The sequence below is a fragment of the Plecotus auritus genome (genome assembly GCF_963455305.1).
Source record: "Plecotus auritus genome assembly, chromosome: 2".
Taxonomy (NCBI): domain Eukaryota; kingdom Metazoa; phylum Chordata; class Mammalia; order Chiroptera; family Vespertilionidae; genus Plecotus; species Plecotus auritus.
In genome coordinates, this window is record NC_137771.1 from 196,074,721 (window position 1) to 196,099,532 (window position 24,812).

Consider the following 24,812-nt stretch of genomic DNA (forward strand, 5'->3'; position numbering starts at 1 on the left):
GTACAGTGGGTCCCAGCCTTTGCTACACAGCAGAATCACCAGAGGACCTTTACAGAAACATAGAGAGCTGGACTCAACTCCAGGCTGAATGGATTTAACTTCCTGGAGTAGGGCCCAGTCACTTATACTTTATAATGTTCTTTAGGTAACTCCAGGGCACAGCCAAGATTGCTTAGTGCTTATCTAGAACAGCGTATATGATCATAAATATAAATAATGGTCTGTGCTTTTACAGGTGACCTTTATCCTTTGCTTTCCCATATACTTTTTAAAAGAAAGCCACCATAGGACCTATTTCTGAGATGACTTTTTAAAAAAGTCTTGCTTGCAGTTAGACATTCATGTACACAAACATTTCTTGCATTCTTGCCAGCCCTCCAATTCTATGGGTCAATTTATATCATATTTTCAAAATTACATTATATATCAGTCAACTCTTGCATTTCATGATTCAGGGCTGTCCATTTTATCTAGAAAGCGCATTTGACAAAAAGGAAAAATGATTTTCTCATGAAATTGGAAGAAGTCACATTAAGTTGACAAGTGAGCTCATTGCGCTGAGCAGTGAGTCATGAATTTTGGAACTGTGAACAGCTCCTAAGGAGAGTAGCTTGTGCACCTTCAATCTCCACTTCACTCATCCCAGTTATTAGTTCCCTAGAGTACATGGTCTCATAAGAACCTGTAGGATTTCTTCTTAAGTGTTTGGGAGCCTGGAAAAATATTGTTCCTTCGTATATTGCTCTGTCTTTAAAAATCTGGACTACTTCTAAAATCATAGCATTTGTGGCTGGAAGGAACCTTAAGCTACTTTCTGATTGAATATTTCCTGGTGAGACTATGGGCTGCTCCTGAAAGGAAAAGGAATCCATGGTAAGAGAGCATGGAAAGGTAGCATCTGTTGCAGATCATGTCACATGCATTGAGGTTCACAGAGCACATTCAAGACTGGCAATTTCCCCTACCTGGGTAGCTCAGCTAGTTAGAGTGTCATCCCAATATGCCAAGGTTGTGGGTTCGATTCTCAGTCAGGTCACATACAAGAATCAACAAATGAATGCATAATAAGTGGAACAACATTTCAATCAATGTCTCTAAATAAATAAATAAATAAATAAATAAATAAATAAATAAATAAAACTTAAATAAATAAAATAACAAAGACTGACAATTTCAAGCTTACTTTGTAGACAATAGGAAATAAGTCCATCAAATTTCAAATTAGCTGTGAGTCCTTTACCTCTGATATCTCCAATCTCACTTTCTTTGGCAATCACATTTCAAAATGGTATATCTATCACACTTTCAAAGTTTTAATTGATTTACACACATATTCTGAAATATATTTTACATTTTCTCCTTCTCTGTATCTCCACATTATTGTTCATCTTCTGTGTTAATTGCACCTATCTATCTATATATATAAAAACCTAAGCGACTGGCCGACAGTTCCACCAGTAGCTATGACGTGCACTGACTACCAGGGGGCAGACCTCAACACAGGAGCTGCTGAGCTGTGGTGACTTGGCAGCTGCAGTTCTCAGGTGATGCACCGGAACCAGAGAGGAGGGAGCCGGATTCTGGGGTGCGTCACTCGAGAACCACCCTCTTGCAATACAAGACCCCTCAGGGGATATCATAGAGCTGGTTTTGGCCCCATCCCCACAGGCCAGGCCGAGGGACACCACCTGTGCATGAATCCGTGCACCGGGCCTCTAGCAAAATATATTTCCATTTAATAATTTCAAATCCGTGAGCTTGTATGCTTAGGGAAGGTAAAGGTAGAAGTGAAAAGCTTATCTTGCAGGCTCCCTGCAGTGGGGCCCCTCCTTTTCACTGAGGGCCAGGACGGTGCCACCCCAAGCTTTCCTTTCCCCCTCTGTTCATTGGCTTCTTTTCTCTCCACTCTTCTGAGACTCAGAGCTTCCTTGCCAAAGTCACATGCCTAGCAACTGTATAATTTTGGCTGTTGGAAAAAGAATAGAATATAGAGCAAAGCAGATGGAGGGAAATGATAGCCTGACCAAGGAACATGGGCTGTCTTCCAGGTCCCTCCCCCCCTCGAGAGAACAGAGTCTTTAAATTGCCAACTCCCTCCATAGGGCTGCGCCTTGGTATGTCTGCGGTGCTGGAATCCAGCCCCACCCCAGTTCCCCGAAGTGTGTTCACTGTTTCCCTCACTTCCTCCTGATTCCTTCTCAACAGCTATAATTCTTTACAGAAACAGGTCTTCACAAAACTTTCATGTTCTGACCCATGACCTAGAGTCTAAGAATATTGTCCATCCCATGCTGAACTAAGAATAGCTGTGGGAATCTGCAGAAAACGAAAAGGTCTGCTCTAATGAGTAAAACTGTCTCAGAGTTGAGACCAGCTCCCAACCCACTTGCAGCCTGTCTTTGACAACTCAAATCTGACCAGAGATCAGCAAGAAGAAATGGATAGGTTTATGCCATGTTTGAATAAGCCAAAAGATGGAGTAGAACCAACTGATACAGGTAGAGAACATTTTAAAACAGTGTGTGCTGCCAAAACCGGTTTGGCTCAGTGGATAGAGCGTCGGCCTGCGGACTCAAGGGTCCCAGGTTCGATTCCGGTCAAGGGCATGTACCTTGGTTGCGGGCACATCCCCAGTGGGGGGCGTGCAGGAGGCAGCTGATCGATGTTTCTCTCTCATCGATGTTTCTAACTCTCTATACCTCCTCTCCCTTCCGCTCTGTAAAAAATCAATAAAATATATTTAAAAAAAAAAAAAAAAAAAAAAAAAAACAGTGTGTGCCATAAGTGAATGCTTTCTGAGGATGAAACCATCTTGCTTATGGAAACTGGTAAAAAGTCAGGAAGTAAGAGAGCAAGTGCATTTTGCACAAGGTTGACACATGCAATGAAAAGAGGAAGTTGATTTAATACCTCTGTTCTTTAATATTAAACTGCATTGAAAAATACAACATTAAAGTAGATTGAAAAACACACAATTTTGAAAACTTCTCCAACTCTGCGTGCTTCCTGGAACTATAGACAGTGATTGCACTTTGCCCAGGAGTGGGTGGTATGGGTAATATTCCTCTGAGAATCTGAAATTAATTGGGAACCAAGTATATAGAGACCTGGGTTCTTTCCAACTCTGTTATCTACAGGTATGTGACCTTTTAAGTGTATCAGTTTGCCTTTCTGATACTGCTTTTTAATCACCAAATATATATATATATCTGCCCTACCTAGCTCATATGAATAGATGCCCCCCCCAAAAAAAAAATTAAAACCATCAACTGTCAGTTCATGTAAGAAATTTATTATGTGATTTCCAGGAAATTCATCATCTGGAAATATGCTAGCTCACTGTCAATTTGAGCAAGGGGAAAAGAAGCACAATACTCATATAAACTGCTTCAGATTAATATTTATGTTAGAAACAGAAATGTTTTCATTAAATAGATATTTAGTGTGCCTTATTTTAAATTATGAGATGGCTACAGCTGGATTAGGAAAACTTACTTGATTTCCTACTGCTGGCGCCCCTTCATCCTGAGCCAAGTAGAGGCACATTGTTGAAACACTGGCTAGAGGTGTCCTGCCAGAAATCTATAGCTGGCTTCTCCTGGGAATCAGTTTTTGGATCCCCCGTTATTGATTTCATAACACCCTCCCCCAAATATAAAATGAAGTACAAGGTATTCTGGAACATAATGTGAGTTTAGCTTTGCTTTCATTTTAGACACTATTTACTTTATTATTGTTTGAAGGGGTATAAGCTTGCTAATTGAAATCACTGGTTGTTAAATGAATAATAATGTTATTTTGAGTTGTTCCACATCCAAGGTGCTTTATATACATTACTTCATTCAGTTCTCACATCGACCTTATGAAGTGGATGCATAATTATTCCCATGCTACAGATGAGGCAGCTGAGACCAAATGAGATTAGATACTTTGCAAAATCATACAGCTACTGATGAGGGGAACTGAGACTCCAGCCATGTCCTTAGGACTTCACCATGTGTTCTTCACCACTAAGCTACATAGCTCCCCTTATTTCAGGGAAGTGGAGAAGTTATTATGTTAAGCCTTCCAAACGTCTATGAAAGATACTGTATTCTAAAATAATACAATCAGATGGATATTTTATTTTTTAATATAATTGCTTGACAGATAAAAATTTGTTAGGCTTAAAGGAAAATCTACATATTATAATTATCATATCCTATGATTTGTATACCAAATAGGACACATTGGGTATGTTTCAAAACCACTGTCTAAAAGAAATTTAAACTACAGTTATAATAAAAAAAGAATTAAAAACACATTCAAATTAAGTATGCCATTTGCTGGCTTCACATTTTTTTCTTGTGGGATAATTTCTAAGCTCTATAAAATTTCTGGAGAAGGGGTCACATTGGGGCAGAGCTGACAACATCTTGTGGCAGGATAACTTCTGATTTAGATCATTTAATTGCCTTTGCTTGTTTCCTAAATTATATAAATGGTCATCTCAGCAGACAGGTGTAAAGATTAGCAGGAGGAAGAGAAGAGGCCAATAATCATTTAGAGCCTGAGCATGTGCCCTTACACAGAGAGGAAGGAAGAGAGAGACTCTAAAAAAAAGAGAGAATGAAAACATCTGGGCCATGGAGAGAGCAGCTGAATAAAGGGTTTTGTAGAATCTTATTTGGGGGCCACTGAGGGACGTGCCCGCCAAAGACTATCACATCCAGAGTGAAACCTAGATGTTAAGCTAATCCTGAACACGCCTACATTTAAAAGCTTGCCATTTTCAAAAGGTAACCAATGAAAAAAACTGTGTGTGTGCACTACAAGATATAGTACATCATAAAGTATAAGTCACACATAAAAGATTCAAAGGCAGTGCTAAATAGGGCCAGCATTTCTAGTAGACTAGAAAAGATTTTAGCCAACTCACTCATTTACAGATGACAAAACTGAAGCCCAGGAATATCTACTGCATTTTAAAAGATTTGTCAAACAACATAAAATGGGCTACAGTCCCAAACCACTGAGAAGTGACAGATCCAATTCTCACCTAACTGATACCACTGTAGTATAACGCTCTCTCCACACAAGACACGAAGGCCCAACCACAGTTCTTCTTATTTCTGGAAGCATTCACTGATGCCGCATCTATAGCAACGACAGGATTTATAACCAGCTCTTGAAGCTTGCGGCAAAGAAACATGATCTATAAATCTCAAATTCTCAACAAAGAAAGCGTCTCGTCACTGGAGAAGCACAGTGACCTCCTTTGGGACCTTCTTACAAACCTGCAGACCCCGCTCCTCCTGGCTGCCTCTCCCACACCTCCCTACCCCCCCCCCCCCCTGTGCTGAGGACAGACCCAGGGGTGCAGGAGGAGGGGTTCACAGAGAGAAGAATGAGGAGGGAAACAAGTAGAGGAAAGCCACTGCTTTGAATTAGTCCTCCCCTTTTAAAGGTACAGACGGCATTACAGCTATCACAGAAATTAAAAATATCATTAAACATCCCATATTCTCATCACCCTAAAAACTTTTTATTTTCCCATTTCCTTTTTTGTTCATACTAATATATATACTTATATTTTCTGTTGAATTGTAACTTATTTCCTTTTCCTGTAACTCACCTGAGTTTGTGTCTCAAGTCCATCTCCACACAATAGGAGGAAATGTAGGTTAGTCACTTCCTTGTAAGTGTGGACAGATCAGTGATTTTTGTCATTTCTGCTCTGTATTCAGTCATCCAGGGTGCTACACACCTCTTCCTTGGTATAGATGCTGAAGGGACCTGGATCTTTGGGGAGGGCTTCCAGCTCTGGGCATTGATCTGTCTTGGGCCTGTTCTAGCATCAGCTTACTGTGGCAAGGGGGCCTCGGCCTTCTGCTGCCATCCCTGCCTTTCGGGCACTTCTCTATTGCTATCACATCATAAGGGCTGGTGGATGTTCCTCTCGGTTCCTCTGGAAGCAAGGCTCAAATCCTCAGGGCTCCCATATCCTCATGTAACCCTAACCCTAACCCTAACCTCCTGTTCTCCCTGGAATTCTGCTTGAAGGCGAAGGACAGAGTTCCTGAACTGATTCTTATTTTTATTTCTTTATACTCCTGTCTCAGCTCAAAGGATATCTAGTTCCCCAGATCTAAGAAAGCTGACGTCTTTGTGCCCTGGTTCCGTTTTGAAAGTGCCACCCTAGGACCCAGGCCTGCTTCTATCTTCAGTCACAGAGTGGAGGAAGTTAACACGTTAAAGGAGAAAAATTATTTAACATTTCATAAAATCAGCCTGTCACCTGTAACTGTCATGTAATTGTAACTTTGCATTGGGGCCATTTAACACAGTACCAGAAGTATTTTGCTTTTAGGTCATCAAGTGATCATTTTTAGTGGCTGCAAAAATGAGTGCTACAGCATAATTTTGTTAACCATCCCTCTATTATTGGACATTTATCTCCAATTTTTAGCTATTAGACATAGCACTGTTATACAAGTTAGTGAGTTTTGAAAGAAAAACTTATTTTAACAAAAAGCCTAAGAATGCAATTTTATAAAATTGTTTTGAACTAAAGTGAATAGAGCAATTGCTTACATGATGGCTGGGTGCCCAGGAGCTCTTATCTGGCTTTTAGGATCATAAATAATTCTGCACATTAGGAGCTCTGGTCCTTGCCCTCCGCTGATTGCTATCATCTGCATCACCCTGACGTTCGAGGGTGCAGTGTTTCAGAAGAAATGAGAATCCTCAGCAGCTGGGAACTGTTGTTTTCTGTGGATGGGATCAAGGAAGGAGATTGGACACATTCTTAAATAGAACTTTCTCTTCATTGGCTTAAACCTAACCACAATTTTACAGTTTGAAATTCTAGTGTCCTTTTTTTCCTACAGTAGTAAAAATCTAAGTCATTTCTGCTAATTTTCTTAACACAGTTTAAAAATTGTATAATTTGGGAAATTCAAGAACTACTGAATTGTAAAAAATAAACAAACAAAAAAAAAAGAAAGAAAAGGCGCTAATAAAGTCCCAAGAACAAGACAAGTTGAGTATCCTGATTCTTACAAAGTAAATTTGTAAGAATTTTTTATCTAAAGATATAAGATTTTTACAGGACACTTCTCAATATCCTACCTATGAGATCTCCATTTTGATGTCATGTTTGCTTTTATAAAACATTAGAGGCAGGGAGGATCCAAGATGGCGGCGTAGGTAAACACCTAAACTGCTGCCTCACACAACAATTTCAAAACTACAAATAAAAGACAAAACGTCTATCACCCAGAACCACGGGAAAGCTGGCTGAGTGGAAGTTCTACAACTAGAAGGAAAGAGAAAAGAGCATTGAGACGTGCACAAGAGCTGAAAAGCTGAGGTACGGAGGCGCGCATCTCGGGCTGGCGGCAGGCATTGCTTTTTTCAACCCGAAGGGAGACAAGCCCCCGATTACTCTGAAATCCAGTTTCTGGGGAGACACAGGGGACCCAAACTCCTATGGGGAGAAGCTGGACTGTCTGCCATCAGGTCGGAAAGTGAGGGTGGCTTGCTTGCAGAGCTGCACTTAGGAATAATTGTTTACTGCTCTGAGGCACGGGATGTGGGGATGGGGTCAGAGACGCAGAGCCGGCTAACTGGCAGCCATCGCTGTTTGCCACGCCCTAGCCTAGTGACGCCCTGAGACCCCGCCCCGCACAACCTACAAACCCACCCAAGCTCCAAGCAGTGGCTTTAACATATGAATGGCCTGCCCTATCACAGCTTAACCTAGCAAACTTGCAGCCCGGGTCAGACAGCTCCAAAACCTCCAAACCCCAAGCAAAGAGGAGAAAACTGTAGTTCTCGCTGTAGCTCCTGCTGGGTGGCCTCAGACAGTAGCTGACCTGCACCCCATGGGAGATCCAGAAGCCAGTGTACCTAGTGGTCAATGTGAGACACCAGATTTCAACTCCTCACATCCATAAGTGACACATTCAAGAGGCAGACTCAGTGAGCACCAAAGCCCCACTGAAGCAAGTCCTGCCCCCTAAGCGTGTCTCCAGCACAGCAGTTCTTCCATTATAGACACAGTGGGTCCTCACAGCCAATTGGCCTGGAGGTCAATTCCTCCCAGTGACACCAACAACAATTAAGACTTAACTACAACAAGGCTGTACACACAGTCCACAAAGGGGTGCACCAAGAGTGTCCACCTCAGGTAACTGGGAGGCCGACCCACTGGCCCATATAGGACACCTAGCACACAAAGCCACCCTACCAACTCAGGGAAGCAGCGAAAATGCGGAGACAAAGAAACAGATCATAAATGAAAGAAATGGAGGAAAACAAACGACTGGATATAGAGTTCAAAACCATGGTTATAAGGTTTTTCAAGAATCTTCTAAAAACCTCTGAGGAACTTAGTGAGACCTTTAAGGATCTTAATGAGAATGCCAAAAAAAAATGGAAAAGGACCAGTCAGAAATTAAGCATACACTGTCTAAAATAAAGAATATATAGAAACTCAACTGTAGATCAACGTACCCCAAGAATCAAACCAAATATCTGAAATATGAGGAAACAAAAGACACCCAACCAGAAAAAAAATAAAGAAGAATCCAAAAATATGAAGATAGTGTAAGGAGCCTCTGGGAAAAATTCAAGCATACCAACATCCAAATTTTTGGGGTGCCAGAAGAAGAGAGAGAGCAAAATATTGAAAACCTATTAGAAGAAATAATGACAGAAAACTTTCCCTACCTGGTGAAAGAAATAGACTTACAAGTTCAGGAAGTGCACAGAACCCCATACAAGAGGAATCCAAAGAGGAACACACCAAGACACATCATAATTAAAATGCCAAGGGCAAAAGACAAAGAGAGAATCTTGAAAGCAGCGAGAGAAAAACGGTTAGTTACCTACAAGGGAGCACCCATACAACTGTCAGCTGATTTCTCAGCAGAAACTCTGCAGCCCAGAAGGGAGTGGCAAGAAATATTCAAAGTGATGAACAGCAAGAATCTACAACCAAGATTACTCTACCCAGCAAAGCTATCATTCAGAGTTCAAGGTCAGATAAAGAACTTCACAGACAAGAAAAATCTAAAGGAGTTCATCACCATCAAACCAGGATTACATGAAATGCTGAAGGGTATTCTTTAAGTAGAGGAAGAAGAAGAAAAAGGTAAAGATAAAAATTATGAACAACAAAATGACATCAAATACATACCTACCAACAAGTGAATCTAAAAATCAAGTGAATAAAAAATCTGAAGAACAGAATGGACTGGTGAATATAAGAGAATCAGGGACATAGAAAGGGAGTGGACTGACAATTCTCAGGGGGAAGGGGGTGTGAGGGGTGCGGGAAGAGATTGGACAAAAATCTTAAACCTATGGATGAAGACAGTGGTGGGGGGTAAGGGTATGGGGTGGAGTGGGGAATCAGGTGGAGGGGAGCTATGGGGGGAAAAAAAAGAGGAACACCTGTAATAATCTGAACAATAAAGATTTATTAAAAATAATAAATAAATAAATAAATAAATAAATAAATAAATAAAACACTAGAGGCCTGGTGCATGAAATTCGTGCACAGGGCGGGTGTCCCTCAGCCCAGCCTGCACCCTCTCCAATCTGAGACCCCTTGAGGGATGTCCGACTGCCTGTTTAGGCCCAATCCCACTAGCAATACCCACTAGGATCGGGTCTAAACAGGCAGTCGGACATCCCTCTCACAATCCAGGACTGCTGGCTCCCAACCACTTGCCTGCCTGCCTGCCTGCCTGATTGCCCCTAACCACTTCTGCCTGCCAGCCTGATCACCCCCTAACCCCTCCCCTGCCAGCCTGATCCACACCTAATTGCTATTCTGCCAGCCCAATTACCCCTAACTGCTCTTCCTTTCCAACCTGGTCACTCCTAACTGCCCTCCCTGCTGGCCTGGTCACCCCCAACTGCCCTCCCCTGCAGGGCTAGTCCCCCCTAACTGCCCTCCCCTGCTGTCCTGGTTCCCCCAAACTGCCTGTCCCTGCTGGCCTGGTCCCCCACAACTATTCTCCGCTATAGTCCTGGTCCCCCCAACTGCCCTCCCTTGCAGGCCTGGTAACCCCTAACTGTCCTCCCCTGCTGTCCTGGTTCCCCCAAACTGCCCTACCCTGCTGGCCTGGTCCCCCCCAATTGCCCTCCCCTGCAGGCCTGGTTGCCCCCAACTGCCCTTGCCTGCAGGGCTGTTACCCCCCAACTGCCCTCCTCTGCAAGCCTGGTCTCCCCCCAACTGCCTTCCCTGCTTGGTCCCCACGACCCCTGGCCGGGCCGACAGGCCAAAGCACTCCAGCCTCATTGCTCAGCCCCAGACACTCCAGAGGCGGCAGAGCAGCAAGGCTTGATCCACTACCAGAGTGGGCAGATCCCGCCTATTGGCTTGGTCCCTGAGACCCCTGGCCAGGTCGACAGGCCCAAGCACTCCAGCCTCGCTGCTCAGCCCCAGACACTCCAGAGGCAGCAGAGCAGTGAGGCTTGATACGCTACCGGAGTGGGCAGATCCTGCCTCTCGGCTTTGTCCCTGAGACCCCTGGCAAGGCCAACATGCCCAAACACTCCAGCCTCGCTGCTCAGCCCCAGACACTCCAGAGGCAGCAGAGCAGCAAGGTTTGATCCGCTATCGGAGTGAGCGGATCCCGCTTCTCGGCTTGGTCCCCGTGACCCCTGGCCAGGCTGACAGGCCCAAACACTCTAACGGCAGGGCTGAGGGGACTGGGTGCCTCCTTCTTGTGGCTATGGGTGCCGCCATCTTTGTGACAGAGTGATGGTTAATTTGCATATTACTCTTTTATTAGATAGGACTAGAGGCCCGGTGCATGAAATTCGTGCACTGAGGGGGGTTGTCCCTCAGCCCAGCCTGCACCCTCTCCAATCTGGGACCCCTCGGGAGATGTCTGACTGCTGGTAGTTGGACATCCCTCTCACAATCTGGGACTGCTGGCTCCCAACCACTAGCCTGCCTGCCTGCCTGATTGCCCCTAACTGCTTCTGCCTGCCAGCCTGATCACCCCCTAACCACTCCCCTGCCAGCCTGATCAATGCCTAACTGCTCCCCTGCTGGCCCGATTGCCCCCAACTGCCCTCCCCTGCTGGCCTGGTTGCTTCCAACTGTCCTCCCTGCTGGCCTGGTCACCCCTAACTGCCCTTCCCTGCTGGCCATCTTGTGGCAGCCATCTTGTGACCACATGAGATGGTCAATTTGCACATTACCTCTTTATTATATAGGATGAGGATAAAAGGGAACCATCTTTCACAAATAGTCACAAACACTTGATGTTCAAGACCAGCAATACCACCTCTAAAATTTTTCCCACAAACATGAAAATATAATTTTGTGGGTCAGCATACATAGCAAAGTACATAGTTATTTTGAAATAGCAAAAAAAAAAAAAGAAAAGAAAAAGAAAAAAAGAAACAATTTAAATGTCCACCAATAGAGAACTGGTTTGATATTATGGTATGGATGTATGGTGGCATACTATGTCACTGCTGTTAAAAAATGGGCAACTCTCTATGTACAGAATTTCCAGGATATACTGATAAATGATACAAATAACATTTAGAAAAGTGTGTATAGTATTTTATTATTTGTGTATAAGAAAAGAGAACATGTATATGCTTATAAATTCACAGTCTATTTCTGAGAAGCATGAAAAATAATAGGAATTTCTTTAAGAGAGAGGAAATGGACCCAGGAACAAAGGAGTGAAAGAAAATTTGGGGAAGGGGGTTTAAAGTATATTTTCAAATTATAAATTATATTTTTAAATATTTATTGGGATGATATTGGTGTACAATTCTATGATACATTATCTGTATACTGTATTGTGTGCCCACCACCCAGAGTCAAATCTTCTTCCATCACCATGTATGTGATTCCCTTTACCTTTTATTAAACACCACCCCCCCTTCCTCTGGTAACTATATGCTGTTGTCTGTGTCTATGAGTTTTTATTTGTTTGTTTGTCTTCTTTGTTCATTTGTTGTTTTCAGTTTTATATCCCACATATAAATGAAATATGATTCTTGACATTTTCTGTCTGACATTTCACTTAGCATGATAATCTCAAGATCCATCCACATTGTCACAAATGGCAGTATTTCATCTTTCCTTATGGCTGAGTAGCATTCCATTGTATATATGTACCACATCTTCTTTATCCAATCATCCATCAAAGGACACTTTAGGATAATTGTATGATCCAGCAATGCCATTCCTGGGTGTATACTCAAAATAACTAAAAACAGGGACCCAGATACTGTATGCAAACATTCATTGCAGCGTTATTCACAATAGCCAAAAGGTAGAAACAATCCAAGTGCCCATCAACAGATGACTGGATAAACAAAATGTGGCTTATACATACAATGGAATATTATTCAGCCATAAGAGGGAAGGAAATTTTAACACATGCTACAACATAGATGAAACTTGAGGACATTATGCTAAGTGAAATAAGTCAGACACAAAAGGACAAATATTGTATGATTCCACTTAGATGAAATACCTAGAAAGTCAAATCCATAGAGAAGAGAAAGGTTACCAGGAGTTTCAGAGAGGGGAAGTAGTAGAGTTACTGCTTAATTATCACAGATTTTCTTTTTGGGGTCATGAAAAGTTTTGGGAATAGATATTGTCAACAATGGTCATTGCTACCAATTCAACACTAACAGGAATCTCCACTTTGGGGTGCAGTGAAGAAGGAAACTCTATTCACAGCACAGCTGTGAATACACCAAGGTTATAGAACAGCTCAGTTGTGATGTAGCACAGCTATGAGGTGGCCTTGGGGCCAGGCGACTTTCTGGCCAGGCCCCTCTCCAGCTACACAGCTCTGCTCTGCTCTCTGCATATCTGCTTTGCACTGCACTAGTCTGCTCCACTGTGCTTTGGTCTGCTCTATGCTACGCCAGTCGCTCTGCTTTCCTCTGGCAAGACATCTTCAGCATTTCAGCTCAGCCAGGAAATGCAGTCTTGAGGAAAGGGAAAGGGAAAGTGAGCTCTTGGAGCCAGAGAGAAGCTGGCTTACATGGACAGAAGTCCTGCCTCTGGTACCTGATTGGCCTGTGCTCAGTCCTTGTTTGCATGAGGACAGTTTGATTGGTCCAAAGCCACTGTCCTGATTGGCCAGAATAGAGCTGCTCTGGTTGGTCGGAGCTATGTGTCTCTGATTGGATGGGGAAAGCCTCAGTCCTATGGTTTGATATAGCATTTTAGTAACTCCTTTATAAGGGCTGGCTCAGATGGCAGAAAACAGTGCAGGCAGGCAGTTTAGCTCAGGCTTCTCCCTGAAGTGCAGTTTCCATGAAAGGCCTCTGTGCAGAAGTGGCTGCTAGAGTTTGTATTTTTTTCTATTTGAGCCAAGCTAGCCACCAGGAGCCCTTCTTAGTAGGTGTCTTCTTTCTCAGGATTCACAGTATCATGATGGTTGTACAACATATGAATGTAATTCATACCACTGAATGGTACACTTAAAAATTGTTAAAATGGCAAATTTATACATAATTAAAGTAAAATATAATGTAATTTAAAGAAAAATGACCTTTCAGCTTAACCTTCTTCCCCCAGAAACATTCTTACAGCCTGACGTCATCTTTCCAAAGAAAATAGTGCCAAGTGCATACTGTGTGCCAGGATCTTCCACTGGACACTGCCAGAAATCCTATATAATAAAAGCCTAATATGCTAAGTGTCCAGTCATCTGGTTGTCCATTTAACCAATTAAAGTGTAATATGCTAATGATATTCTAAGGCCACTCAACGGCTCGCTATGATGTGCACTGACCATCAGGGGGCAGATGCTCCAACCGGTAGGTTAGCTTGCTGCTGGGGTCCAGCTGATCGAGACTGATCGAGATGGGCCAGACACACCCTAAAGCCCTCCCCGCAGTCCCTCCCTGGTTGGCCAACCTCCCACGTCCCTCCCTGGCCCTGATCATGCACTGGTGGGGTCCTTCGGCATGGCCTGCACCCTCTTTCAATATGGGACCCCTCAGGGGATGTTGGAGAGCTGGTTTCGGCCTGATCCTGCAGGCCAGGCTGAGGGACCCCACTGGTACATGAATTCGTGCACCAGGCCTCTAGTAGAAAGATATATGGACATACATCTGTATTTCAAAAGAGCTTATCACACAGCCTAGGCAGCAGACATATGTGTCACTATTCTGTAAGGCCAGAGGGGTGAGTAGATGTTCTGGCTTTGTGCCCTGGGAACACAGAGGCAGGAGCAAACCAATTTTGATTGGAAGATCCAGGATGGCTTGACCAAGGAAGGAGCCTTTTAGCTGCTCTGAAAGAAGTGGCATTTTGAGAGCTGGAGAAGGGAATTCCAAACTGAGGGAGCAGATGAGCCAGCCTCCTTGGTAGGGAGGTGCACCCCTGAGCAAAGGGACGGTGGGTCTGAAGCTGATTCTGAAAGGCAGTTGAGGCCTGATGGTGTCCATTTTTAAGGGTCCAGTTTAATTGGTTTGGACTTTTCAATACTGTCTCTGGGGAAATAGCTTATGTGTTCTTTCTGTTCTTTTCCACTATCCTATTCACCATTTAGGGATGTGAGCCTTTTACCCTTATTGAGAGAGAACTTGAACAGTTTAACATTTTGTTAATGGCTTCTTTTCCACCTCAAACTATGTTTGCCATCTAGTGATTAATCCATGCCATTACAACAACCTGTTCCACATTCCTGGTTTCTCAGCACCAGTTAAGCCTTCAGACTCCTGTTGGCTGTCTCTTCTTCCCTGAACTTCGCTTTCCACATGTCCTGCTACATACATTGGCATTTAGAGACATCAGTAATGAAATCTGACCCCTCAGAGAGTATCGATAATATTCACATGAAAGAAAATGCAGTTGTTTAGGAGAAATGAACGTTAGAAATTATCATGAGAAGTTTAAGTAGGATCTGATTTGACCGTTAGGCAGGAGCAGCACCTTTGTGTGACTATAGATCACTGAGATACGTGGCTGAGACTCCAACCACAATGGGTTCCACAGTCATTCCAGGGCTTTCTCTTCTTCGTGTCTCTTCCAAATGGAGACAAAGATTTTTAACAACTTTGCCTCCAAATGGGTGATACCTGTTTGAACATAATTCTCCCACGTTTCTGACTTTCTGAATGTAGATCAAAGTAAGGAGCCGCACATTCTTCTATTTGTGACATCATTGAGTAGCTAAGTCTACCCAACAGCATTTCTTTCAAAGGCTGTCGTTAATCAGTTGGGAGAGTTGGCCAAAAAATACTGTTTTATATATGCAGGAGATTTAAAATCATCAATCACCCAGAATTCTTGAAGGACCCAGGGAAACATTTAGCCTCTAAACCAGAGCTTTCAGGGCTGAATTAGTTTCTAAACAAAGATGATTTCTGCATCGTTGGAAATTAGTCTAGTAGGTCCAGTATGTCTTTTTGCCTCAGAGATCTAAGCTATGGGAAATAATTTACTCAACAGCTATTAACTGAATGCCTATTGGCCAATCTCTGACCTAGGATATAACTATAGATATAACCTGATTACACATAAAATTATTATTAAAGTCTTTTTGAAAAATTTGTTATAGCTTCTCTCCTCCCCCCCCCACCCCCCCACCACCACTGCACCTTCCATGAGATCCAAGCAAGGCTTTCTTGCAATGAATTTTGTTCTAGGAGGATTATGCTGTGGGTACAATTCCCGCTTTACTGCCAAGGTCACTTATTTTTCAGTTTGTTATGAACTGTTAGCCTGGAAAATAGCTTCTGGCCTCCAATCCAAAAGCAGTCCTGAAGCCCTGAGATGGGATAGAATACACGGCAGGAAGCCATCGGCTCAGTCTCTAAAAACATGTGAGAGGCTTGGCTGTCATTTTTAACTGTTACTGTATGTATCTTCTTGCTGTTGAATCTGTCTGCCTCTGATTTTTGCAGGGAAGGCCGGAGATACCGGGTGTACGTTGTGATACCACTTCTGCCAGGGTTTGAAGGAGACATTAAAACTGGTGGAGGAAACGCTCTCCAGGCAATAATGCACTTCAACTTCAGGTGACAGAATCCTATGTGGTCTGTTTTCAGCTTTCAATAAGCCGTGCCCATAAGCTGGTAAAAGGAATGGAAATGTTTGTCCACATCTATTCACTGGAGTGTTGAACAAATGAACACTTGTCTTTATTTTACTCTGAATCTTGGTCTGTTTACTAGTTGGTAAAATTCAAATAGAACCTAAAATCGTAAAGAGTAGGCCTACGACACATGGCAACTATAAAAAAACTAAAATATTAGTCTCGTTTATATTTGTTGCCTAGTATATATGTACATATAATATTTATAATATATATAAGATATATAGTATACATATTGTAAATATAAAATAATGTATAATAAATATTATATATAAATATAATGTAAAATATAAAATATATGGAGTTATTGTCTCCATTTATAATATACATATTTATGTATACTAAAGAACTAAAATATTAGTCTCCTTTATATTCACATATATTTTATATGTATATATATTTATTTATAATATATATACATATAGAGACAGGGACTTTATATATTATATAAAATATATGTATAAAAATATATATACCTATTGATTTTTAAATTATTGTTAAAGCTACCAAATAGTTATTGACTTTTTTATATTCTTTGCAGTTATATAGAAAAAATGCTTAAAATGCTATGATTTGTACAAGTTTGTTTATGATTTTCTAGGTAGTAAATGCTTCAACAAGGTTGTAATAATAGTCTCTGCTAGAAGCATGAAGGTTCTTTCCTAGCTCCTGAAATTTTAATTCTTTTTCTCTACCACTTCTTAGCTAAAATTATAGGAAAAGTGGTTAAGTTCTATTCTTGATATTCTAAAAAGCAGTGAATAGGCACTGCTCAAAAAGGCACTTGAGCCCTGGCTGGTTTGGCTCAGTGGATGGAGCGTTGGCCTGCGGACTGAAGGGTCCTGGGTTCGATTCCAGTCGAGGGCGCATGCCCGGGTTGTGGGCTCAATCCCCAGTGTGGGGGGGGGGGGGCGTGCAGGAGGCAGCCAATCGATGATTCTCTCTCATCATTGATGTTTCTCTCTCTCTCTCCCTCTCCTTTTCTCTCTGAAACCAATAAAAATATATATATTTTTAAAAGGCACTTGAGGCTTCAGACTTGGCCAGTGGAGAATCATGAAGGGGGTTGAGGGGGCCTCGCTGGTGGACAGGTGGGGAGAGGCAGTTTCTCTCTGGGTCACGTAGCTGGGAAAGAGAACAGAAGTGAAGAGGCAGGTGGACAGCCTGGGCACGGCTCCAGGTCCCAGCTATAAGCTCTGTAACCTGAGATACAAAAGAATCCTACTCAAGATCCCACTTTTAATAACACAAAGCGAAGAACAGAACCTGGGTATTTTCTTTTAATATCCCTTGTTTTTCAAAGTGCCTGTAAGTTGACCACTTTTATAATCAAACCTTTTTTCGAGGACAAAGGAGACCTCACAGAACCCCCAGTATATAAAGCAAAAAAGGGTTTGGAGCCTTTGTCAAATTAGGGGTGGGGGCTTAGATACCTTGTTACTGGTTCCCCCCTTCCTAGTGGAACCCCTTATGGGATCTGAGGGTCTTCTGTGTACAGTTTGAGTGCCCCTTTGTGGTGGAAATCTTTTTTAATCCTTTTATTTTATTCAGACTTTTCAAGCTTCTGTCTGTCTGCTGGGGTTTCAAGTAAAGATTTTTTTGGTTTGTCTCTTCTTGAGGAATTTTTCCTGGCTACAGTATGAGAGAACTTGAGCTGCGGTTTGGTCTATGCTCTCAGTTTGAAGATTTGCCCATTTCTACTATCATCTGATTTATAACATGACAAACAAAGCTTTTCAAGTATTTAAGGCCCTGACATAATGTTTAATCAGCTATTAACCACTCTATTTGCCATTCTAATGTTATTTTTGGAATATTGTCAATTGTAATTGTTTTTTGTGATTATTTTCTTGGGTTTGAACCAGCTGAATAAAATAACATGCTTGGCTTTTGTTCAGCAACTAAAACTATAACCTTTTATTATGCAAAACATCTCTATTTGCTGGCATCATCTTTAATAATATCAGCATTTCCCAGGCATAACTGTATTTTTAATTATTTTCATAAAGCAAGCAGATGGAGCACAGTATTTTTTTGTATTGTCAGTCTTTACAATTCATAGACTGTTATTAGTCTTGAGAAACAAAATCATTAATAGTCAGTTACTTGAGACTATTATATTTTTCACTTTTAAGGGGTTTGCCAACTTTACAGAGTCCAAGTGTAATAGTTTCTTTAATTATAAAATTATTCTGCTAAGTTTTTGCCCTTTTTACCTTTGAAAGCAATGTGATTGTGTAAGTATTCTTATCTATTGAGGCATTTTAAATTTATCTTCACTATCAACAAATTTCCTAAGAAGGAAAATTCATCCATAATCCATCTTTTAAAAATAACATCTCTTTCTGAAATAAATTTTATAATTTTTCCATTTAACCACCTCAAAACAACTACCTTGTTCCATCAGTAGTATTACAAAAGTAATATTTATTGTTTTTTATGTTTTAGATTTTTAAAAAATCTATGTAGCATCTTTTCCCAAAAGCACTTGTTCTGTTTTTACCTGGATTAGGACTAAATCCCACAAATTGGGATTAGTTCCTTTGCAACCTCCAAAATTATTTCCTTTCTTTACATATTTTTAGGACCATGTGCAGAGGAGAAAATTCCATCCTTGGACAGTTAAAAGTAGAGCGTAAGTAACTGCTTTTCTTTTCCTCCATGGCTGTTTTGACAACATACCAATAATCATTAATATTTTAATAGTGTGATTGTAGAACTCTATTTACAAAAGGTATCCCATGCAATACTTAAGAGATCAATTTATTCTCATTAAATTATCCAAACCAATGACTTGAGTTGCATAGGTAATAAAAATGAGAGAGTATTTTATAATGTATTTTATTATTTATATTTATTTGTAATAACTGTTTTGATAATAAGTGGGATTTGTAAAGCACTTCACAAGATCTTACATATATCTTCTACTTTGATCCTTCACCCCAGTCCTAGGTAGTAAGCAGGACAGATGTCATCCCTGCATTAAAGATGAGGATATAAATGCTACAAGGTTAACTGTATTCATGTGGCCTCCTATAAATGTAGAAATTTCAGGGTCTAAATTTTTGAGGACATTATACTGGAGTTAAATAAGGAAAGAACACAGTAATACCTTTCACTTATTTTAATTCTTCGCATTATCAAAGGTACTTTTTCAGATACCTTCTTAAATAATCCTTCTACGTAGTTCTTAACTACAATATATTGTAACCAAGGGTTTGCTTGTCTATATCTCTGTGAACTGACTCTAACTTCAGCACATAATAGGTGCTCAATAATGTTACATATTCTGTACAATAGATCTGAAAGATTCAACAAGAAATAAGCTGGAGTCCGAACCCAAATTGTCTGACCTTCAGTTCAGATTGGGTCTAGATTGTGAAAAGTTGAAGGTGCACATTAAAAAAAAACTAGATTTTATCCAGAAGGAGATAAAATGAGGTTGATGGAAGCCTCTGAGTCCTGGAATGAACTCACCAAAGTGGTGTTTGTATGAAGATTCACTTACTCTTGGTAAGCAAAGTAGAGAGAGACATGGCAGGTGAGAGATAATGACACATTGGTAATGGATATAAAGGTTATATATGAATAAGGCTGTGAAGGAAGACTTGAGGGCATATAGAGCAGAGAGTAAGGGAAGTATCAGATAACCTAAGAGCTTCAATCCAACTGACCAAGAGAATGGAGCTGCCACAGGGAGGTCTGAAAAAGACAGGAGGGGCCATCACAATAATGTGATGCCATGTGGCATGGCTTTCAAATATGCTAGTAAACTCAAAATTTTGAAGATTGTATGCACTAGATAATGTATCAGAATGTGGGGAGAAAATATTAGTCCTTTCATGTATGTATGTTTTTCACTTAAAGAATTAGGACATCACTAGGAATGGCATAGTAAGGATTTCCAAAAACTCACTCCTGCATAAAAATAATAAAAACACTACAAAAAATAGTTAAAGTCATCTTTTTTCAGGTCTCTGGAAATTAACCAAAGGCATGTGACAATCTGAAGAATGTTTATTCAGAAAGATAGCAGAATCTTAATAAATGCAGCAAGATTTGTGGCATTTTAATTTTCCATGTACCCATCCCCCTCTCCTCATTTCCACACTAGCCATAAAAGTCAACTTATCACTATGAAACCTAGCAGCCTAGCCACCACTGGAAGGAGCCAAATAGGTTTGAAGCTCCTGAATTCTGACAATTCTAAGAATTGTCATAATTTGACCTGTATAATGTTTGAAAGTCATTAAAACAACTAGTTTATGTTCAAAGAACTAAAGGAAATGATATGTAAAGAACTGAAACAGTGATCTCTCTCTCTCCCAATTTTTTTTTTTTTTTTTTTTTTTTTGGGAGACAACCAAAATTTTTGGTGGCCTTAAAAAAAAAAAAAAAAGAACTAAAGCAGTGGTTCTCAACCTTCCTAATGCCACGACCCTTTAATACAGTTCCTCATGTTGTGGTGACCCCCAACCATAATATTATTTTCGTTGCTACTCCATAACTGTAATTTTGCTACTCTTAATGAATCGTAATGTAAATATCTGTGTTTTTCGATGGTCTTAGGCTCTACAGCAGCAGTTCTCAACCTGTGGGTCGTGACCCACAGGTTGAGAACCGCTAGCAGGGTCGCCAAAGACCATTGGAAGACACAGATATTTACATTATGATTCATAACAATAGCAAAATTATAGTTATGAAGTAGCAACAAAAATAATTTTATGGTTGGGGGTCACCACAACATGAGGAACTGTATTAAAGGGTTGCAGCATTAGGAAGGTTGAGAACGACTGAACTAAAGGAAGTATAAAAACAAAATCTTCTCAATTAGAGACTATGAAAAAGTAGAATTTTTAAATTAAAATGTTTCTATAAAAGTCTTTTTATAGAAAAAAGAAGTAATGGTGTACAGGGTGGAGCAATAGTAATAATACAAGAATAAACTCTGTATTTCATGTGCTCAGAACTATAAACCTACTTTTCCTCATCCCTGTATACATTTTGAAGTTGAAAAGTATAATAACTGAAATAAAATGCACATTAGAGGGGCTCAGTAGCAGATCAGAGCAAGCAAAAGAATCAACAAACTTGAAGATAGGTTCGTTGATAGTATTCAGTCTGATGGGACAGAAAAGAAAAATAATGGAGAAAAATGAATAGAGCCTCGGGGACCTGTAAAACATCACGAAGCACACCAGCATGATGGGAGTCCCAGAAGGAGAAGAAAGAGAGAAAAGTGCAGATAGAATATTTAAAGAAATAACAACTGAAAACTTCCCCCAAAACATGAATCTACACATCCAAGAAGCTCAACAAAATCTAAGTAGGATGACTTTAAAGAGATTTACACCAAAACAATCATAATCAAAATAGTGAAAGACAAAGATAAAAAGAGAATCTTGAAAGCAGCAAAGGCGAAGCAAATAAAGATTAATAACCAATTTCTCATCAGAAACCATTCTGTCTTTTTTTATAATATCCTTTATAACAAAAAAACTTTTATTTTTGATAAAATTTATCTAGTTTTATGTTTTTTGTTTTTGGTGTACAATCCAAGAAACCATTGCTGAATCCATTATGGAAGAAAATGTTTGTAAATCATATATCTGATAAGGAAGTTGTATCCTGAAAATATAAGGAACATTTAGAAATCAACAATAAAAAGAATAATTCAATTTTAAAATGGGCTAAGGATCTAAGTAGACATTTCTCCAAAGAAGATGTACGAATGGTCAATAATCACATGAAAGGATGCTCAACATTGTTAGTCATTAGGGAAATTCAAATAAAAACCACAAGATACAACTTCATACCCACCAAAATGGCTATAATTTAAAAAATAAAAAAGTCATTGAAAGAATATGGAGATATTAGAACCCTCATACAGTACATTACTGTTGGGAATTCAAAACTATTCAAGCTCTTTGGGAAGCAGTTTGATAATCCTTCAAAAATTAAAAAGAGAGTTACCATATAATCAAGCAATTCTGCCCCATAGTACATACCCTAGAGCAGGGGTGGGCAAACTTTTTGACTTGAGGGCCACAATGGGTTCTTAAACTGGACCGGAGGGCCGGAACAAAAGCATGGATGGAGTGTTTGTGTGAACTAATATAAATTCAAAGTAAAGGAGCGGAGGGGAGAGCAAGAGAACCCTCCACTCTTTCGGCTCCACGGGCCAGATAGAACAGCCAAACGGGCCGGATCTGGCCCACGGGCCATAGTTTACCCACGGCTGCCCTAGAGAGTGGAAAACATATGTCCACACAAAAACTTGTACTTGAATGTTTATAGCAGCATCCTATATAATAAAGGGTTAATATGCAAATTAACCCTCATGCCATCACAAGATGGCTGCCTACCACCAGGCTGGCAGGAGGGTTAGTGAGGGACAACCAAACAACTGAACAAGCAGGCTGCGTGGGGCAACTAGAGGCCCAGTGCATGAAATTCATGCATGGAGGGGAAGGCATGCACTGGGCCTCTAGTTATTTATAATAGCCCCAAAGTGGGAGCAACACAAATATCCATTAGTTGATGAATGTAGAAACAAAATGTGTTTATCCATACAATGGAATATTATCCTATACTAGAGGCCCGGTGCAGGAAATTTGTGCACGGAGGCAGGGTGTCCCTCAGCCCAGTCTGCACCCTCTCCAATCTGAGACCCCTCAAAGGATGTCTGACTGCCCGTTTAGGCCCGATCCCAGTGGGATTGGGCCTAAACGGGCAGTCGGACATCCCTCTCACAATCCAGGACTCCTGGCTTCCAACTACTCACCTGTCTGCCTTCCTGATTGCCCCTAACGCTTCTGCCTGCCAGCCTGATCACCCCTTAACCACACCCCTGCCAGCCTGATTGATGCCTAACTGCTCCCCTGCCAGCCTGTTTGCCCCTAACTGCCCTCCCTTGCAGGCCTGGTCACCCCTAACTGCCCTCCCCTGCAGTCCTGGTCCCCCCCAACTGCTCTCCCCTGCAGGCCCGGTCACCCCCAACTTCCCTCCTCTGCCAGCCTGATCACCCCCAACTGCCCTCCCTTGCAGGCCTGGTCCCTTCCAACTGCCCTCCCTTGCTGGCCATCTTGTGTCCACATGGGGGCAGGATCTTTGACCACATGGGGGCAGCCATGTTGTGTGTTGGAGTGATGGTCAATCTGCATATTATTCTTTTATTAGATAGGATAGAGGCCTGGTGCATGGGTGGGGGCTAGCTGGTTTGTTCTGTGTCCCGGATCAGGGTGGGGGTTCCCTTGGGGTGTGGGGCGGCCTGGGCAAGGGGCCTGTGGTGGTTTGCAGGCCGGCCATGCCCCCTGGTGACCCAAGCGGAGGCCCTGGCATCTGGGATTTATTTATCTTCTACAATTGAAACTTTGTAGCCTGGAGTCGAGCCAAGCCTTCTGCTCCCTCTGTGGTGGCAGCCATTTCTGTTGGGATTTATTTATCTTCTATAATTGAAACTTTATAGCCTTAAGCGGAGGCCAAGGCAGTCCAGGGTGTGTGGAAAGCTTGGCTTCCTCCATCGCCAGGGGCAACCCTAGCCTCCTGCTCTTTCCAGCTCTGTGGCTTCCGCCATTTCTGTTGGGCTTTATTTATCTTCTATCATTGAAACTTTGTAGCCTTGAGTGGAGGCCTAGGCCCACCAGGGTGTGCAGAAAGCTTGGCTTCCTCCATTGCCGGGGAAACCCAAGCCTCCCTCCTGCTCTCTGTGGCCACAGCCATCTTGGTTGGGTTTATTTGCATATTCACTCCTGATTGGCTGGTGGGCGTGGCTTGTGGGCATGGCTTGTGGGTGTAGCAGAGGTACGGTCAATTTGCCTACTACTCTTTTATTAGATAGGATATTAAAGAGGTGATATGCAAATTGACCATCATTCCAACACACAAGATGGCCGACCCCATATGGTCAAAGATGGCTGCCCCCATGTGGACACAAGATGGCCACCACAAGATGGCCGGCAGGGGAGGGCAGTTGTGGGCAATCAGGCCAGCAGGGGAGGGCACTTGGGAGAGACCAGGCCTGAAAGGGAGGGCAGTTGGGGACGATCAGGCCTGTAGGGGAGGGCAGTTAGGGGTGACTGGGCTGGCAGAGGAGGGCAGTTGGGGGCGATCGGGCCTGCAGGGAAGGGCAGTTGGGGGGAACCAGGCCAGCAAGGGAGAGCAGTTAGGAGCAACCAGGCTGGCAGGGGAGGGCAATTAGGGGTGACCAGGCCGGCATGGAAGAACAGTTAGGGGTTACCAGGCTGGCAGGGGAGAGCAGTTAGGGCAGCCGTGGGCAAACTATGGCCCGCGGGCCGGATCCAGCCCGTTCAGCTGTTCTATCCGGCCCACGGAGCCGAAAGAGCAGAGGGTTCTCTTGCTCTCCCCTCCGCTCCTTCACCAGCAGTAGTGTTAACATGGCAACGTCGGGAAACACGGCCGCAGCGCCTTCTTCTGAGTGGGCAGATTTATATCCGCCCATTCAGTAGAAGGAACAACCTCTCAATCTTCCAGAGGCTCCTTGTAATGCCCGCGGACGCGTCTCCGACATCACCCTGGGAATGCGTAGACACGTTATCCTGGTGATGTAGGGAGACATGCCCCCGGAGAGCACAGTATCAGAGCATTAGCTAAAAAGGAGACCAACAACACTGTTCCCACTGAAGTTGATGTTTTAAAGACCAAAAACCTTTCAACCCAGTCTACATTGCCATCTACATCTACGTCCCGGGCATAATTTGGAAG

General features: G+C 42.1%; 1 protein-coding gene across 4 annotated transcripts in view; it reads left to right on the plus strand.

The window, feature by feature from the left end:
* Positions 1-24,812, plus strand: part of PLD1 (phospholipase D1) — a 156,173-nt gene that overhangs the window by 100,035 nt on the left and 31,326 nt on the right. For all 4 annotated transcript variants that reach the window (XM_080657756.1, XM_080657758.1, XM_080657759.1 and 1 more), the window contains 2 exons: positions 15,898-16,011; positions 18,674-18,723. In XM_080657756.1, the coding sequence (XP_080513882.1) occupies positions 15,898-16,011; positions 18,674-18,723 (164 nt within the window). The remainder of the gene's footprint in view (positions 1-15,897; positions 16,012-18,673; positions 18,724-24,812) is intronic.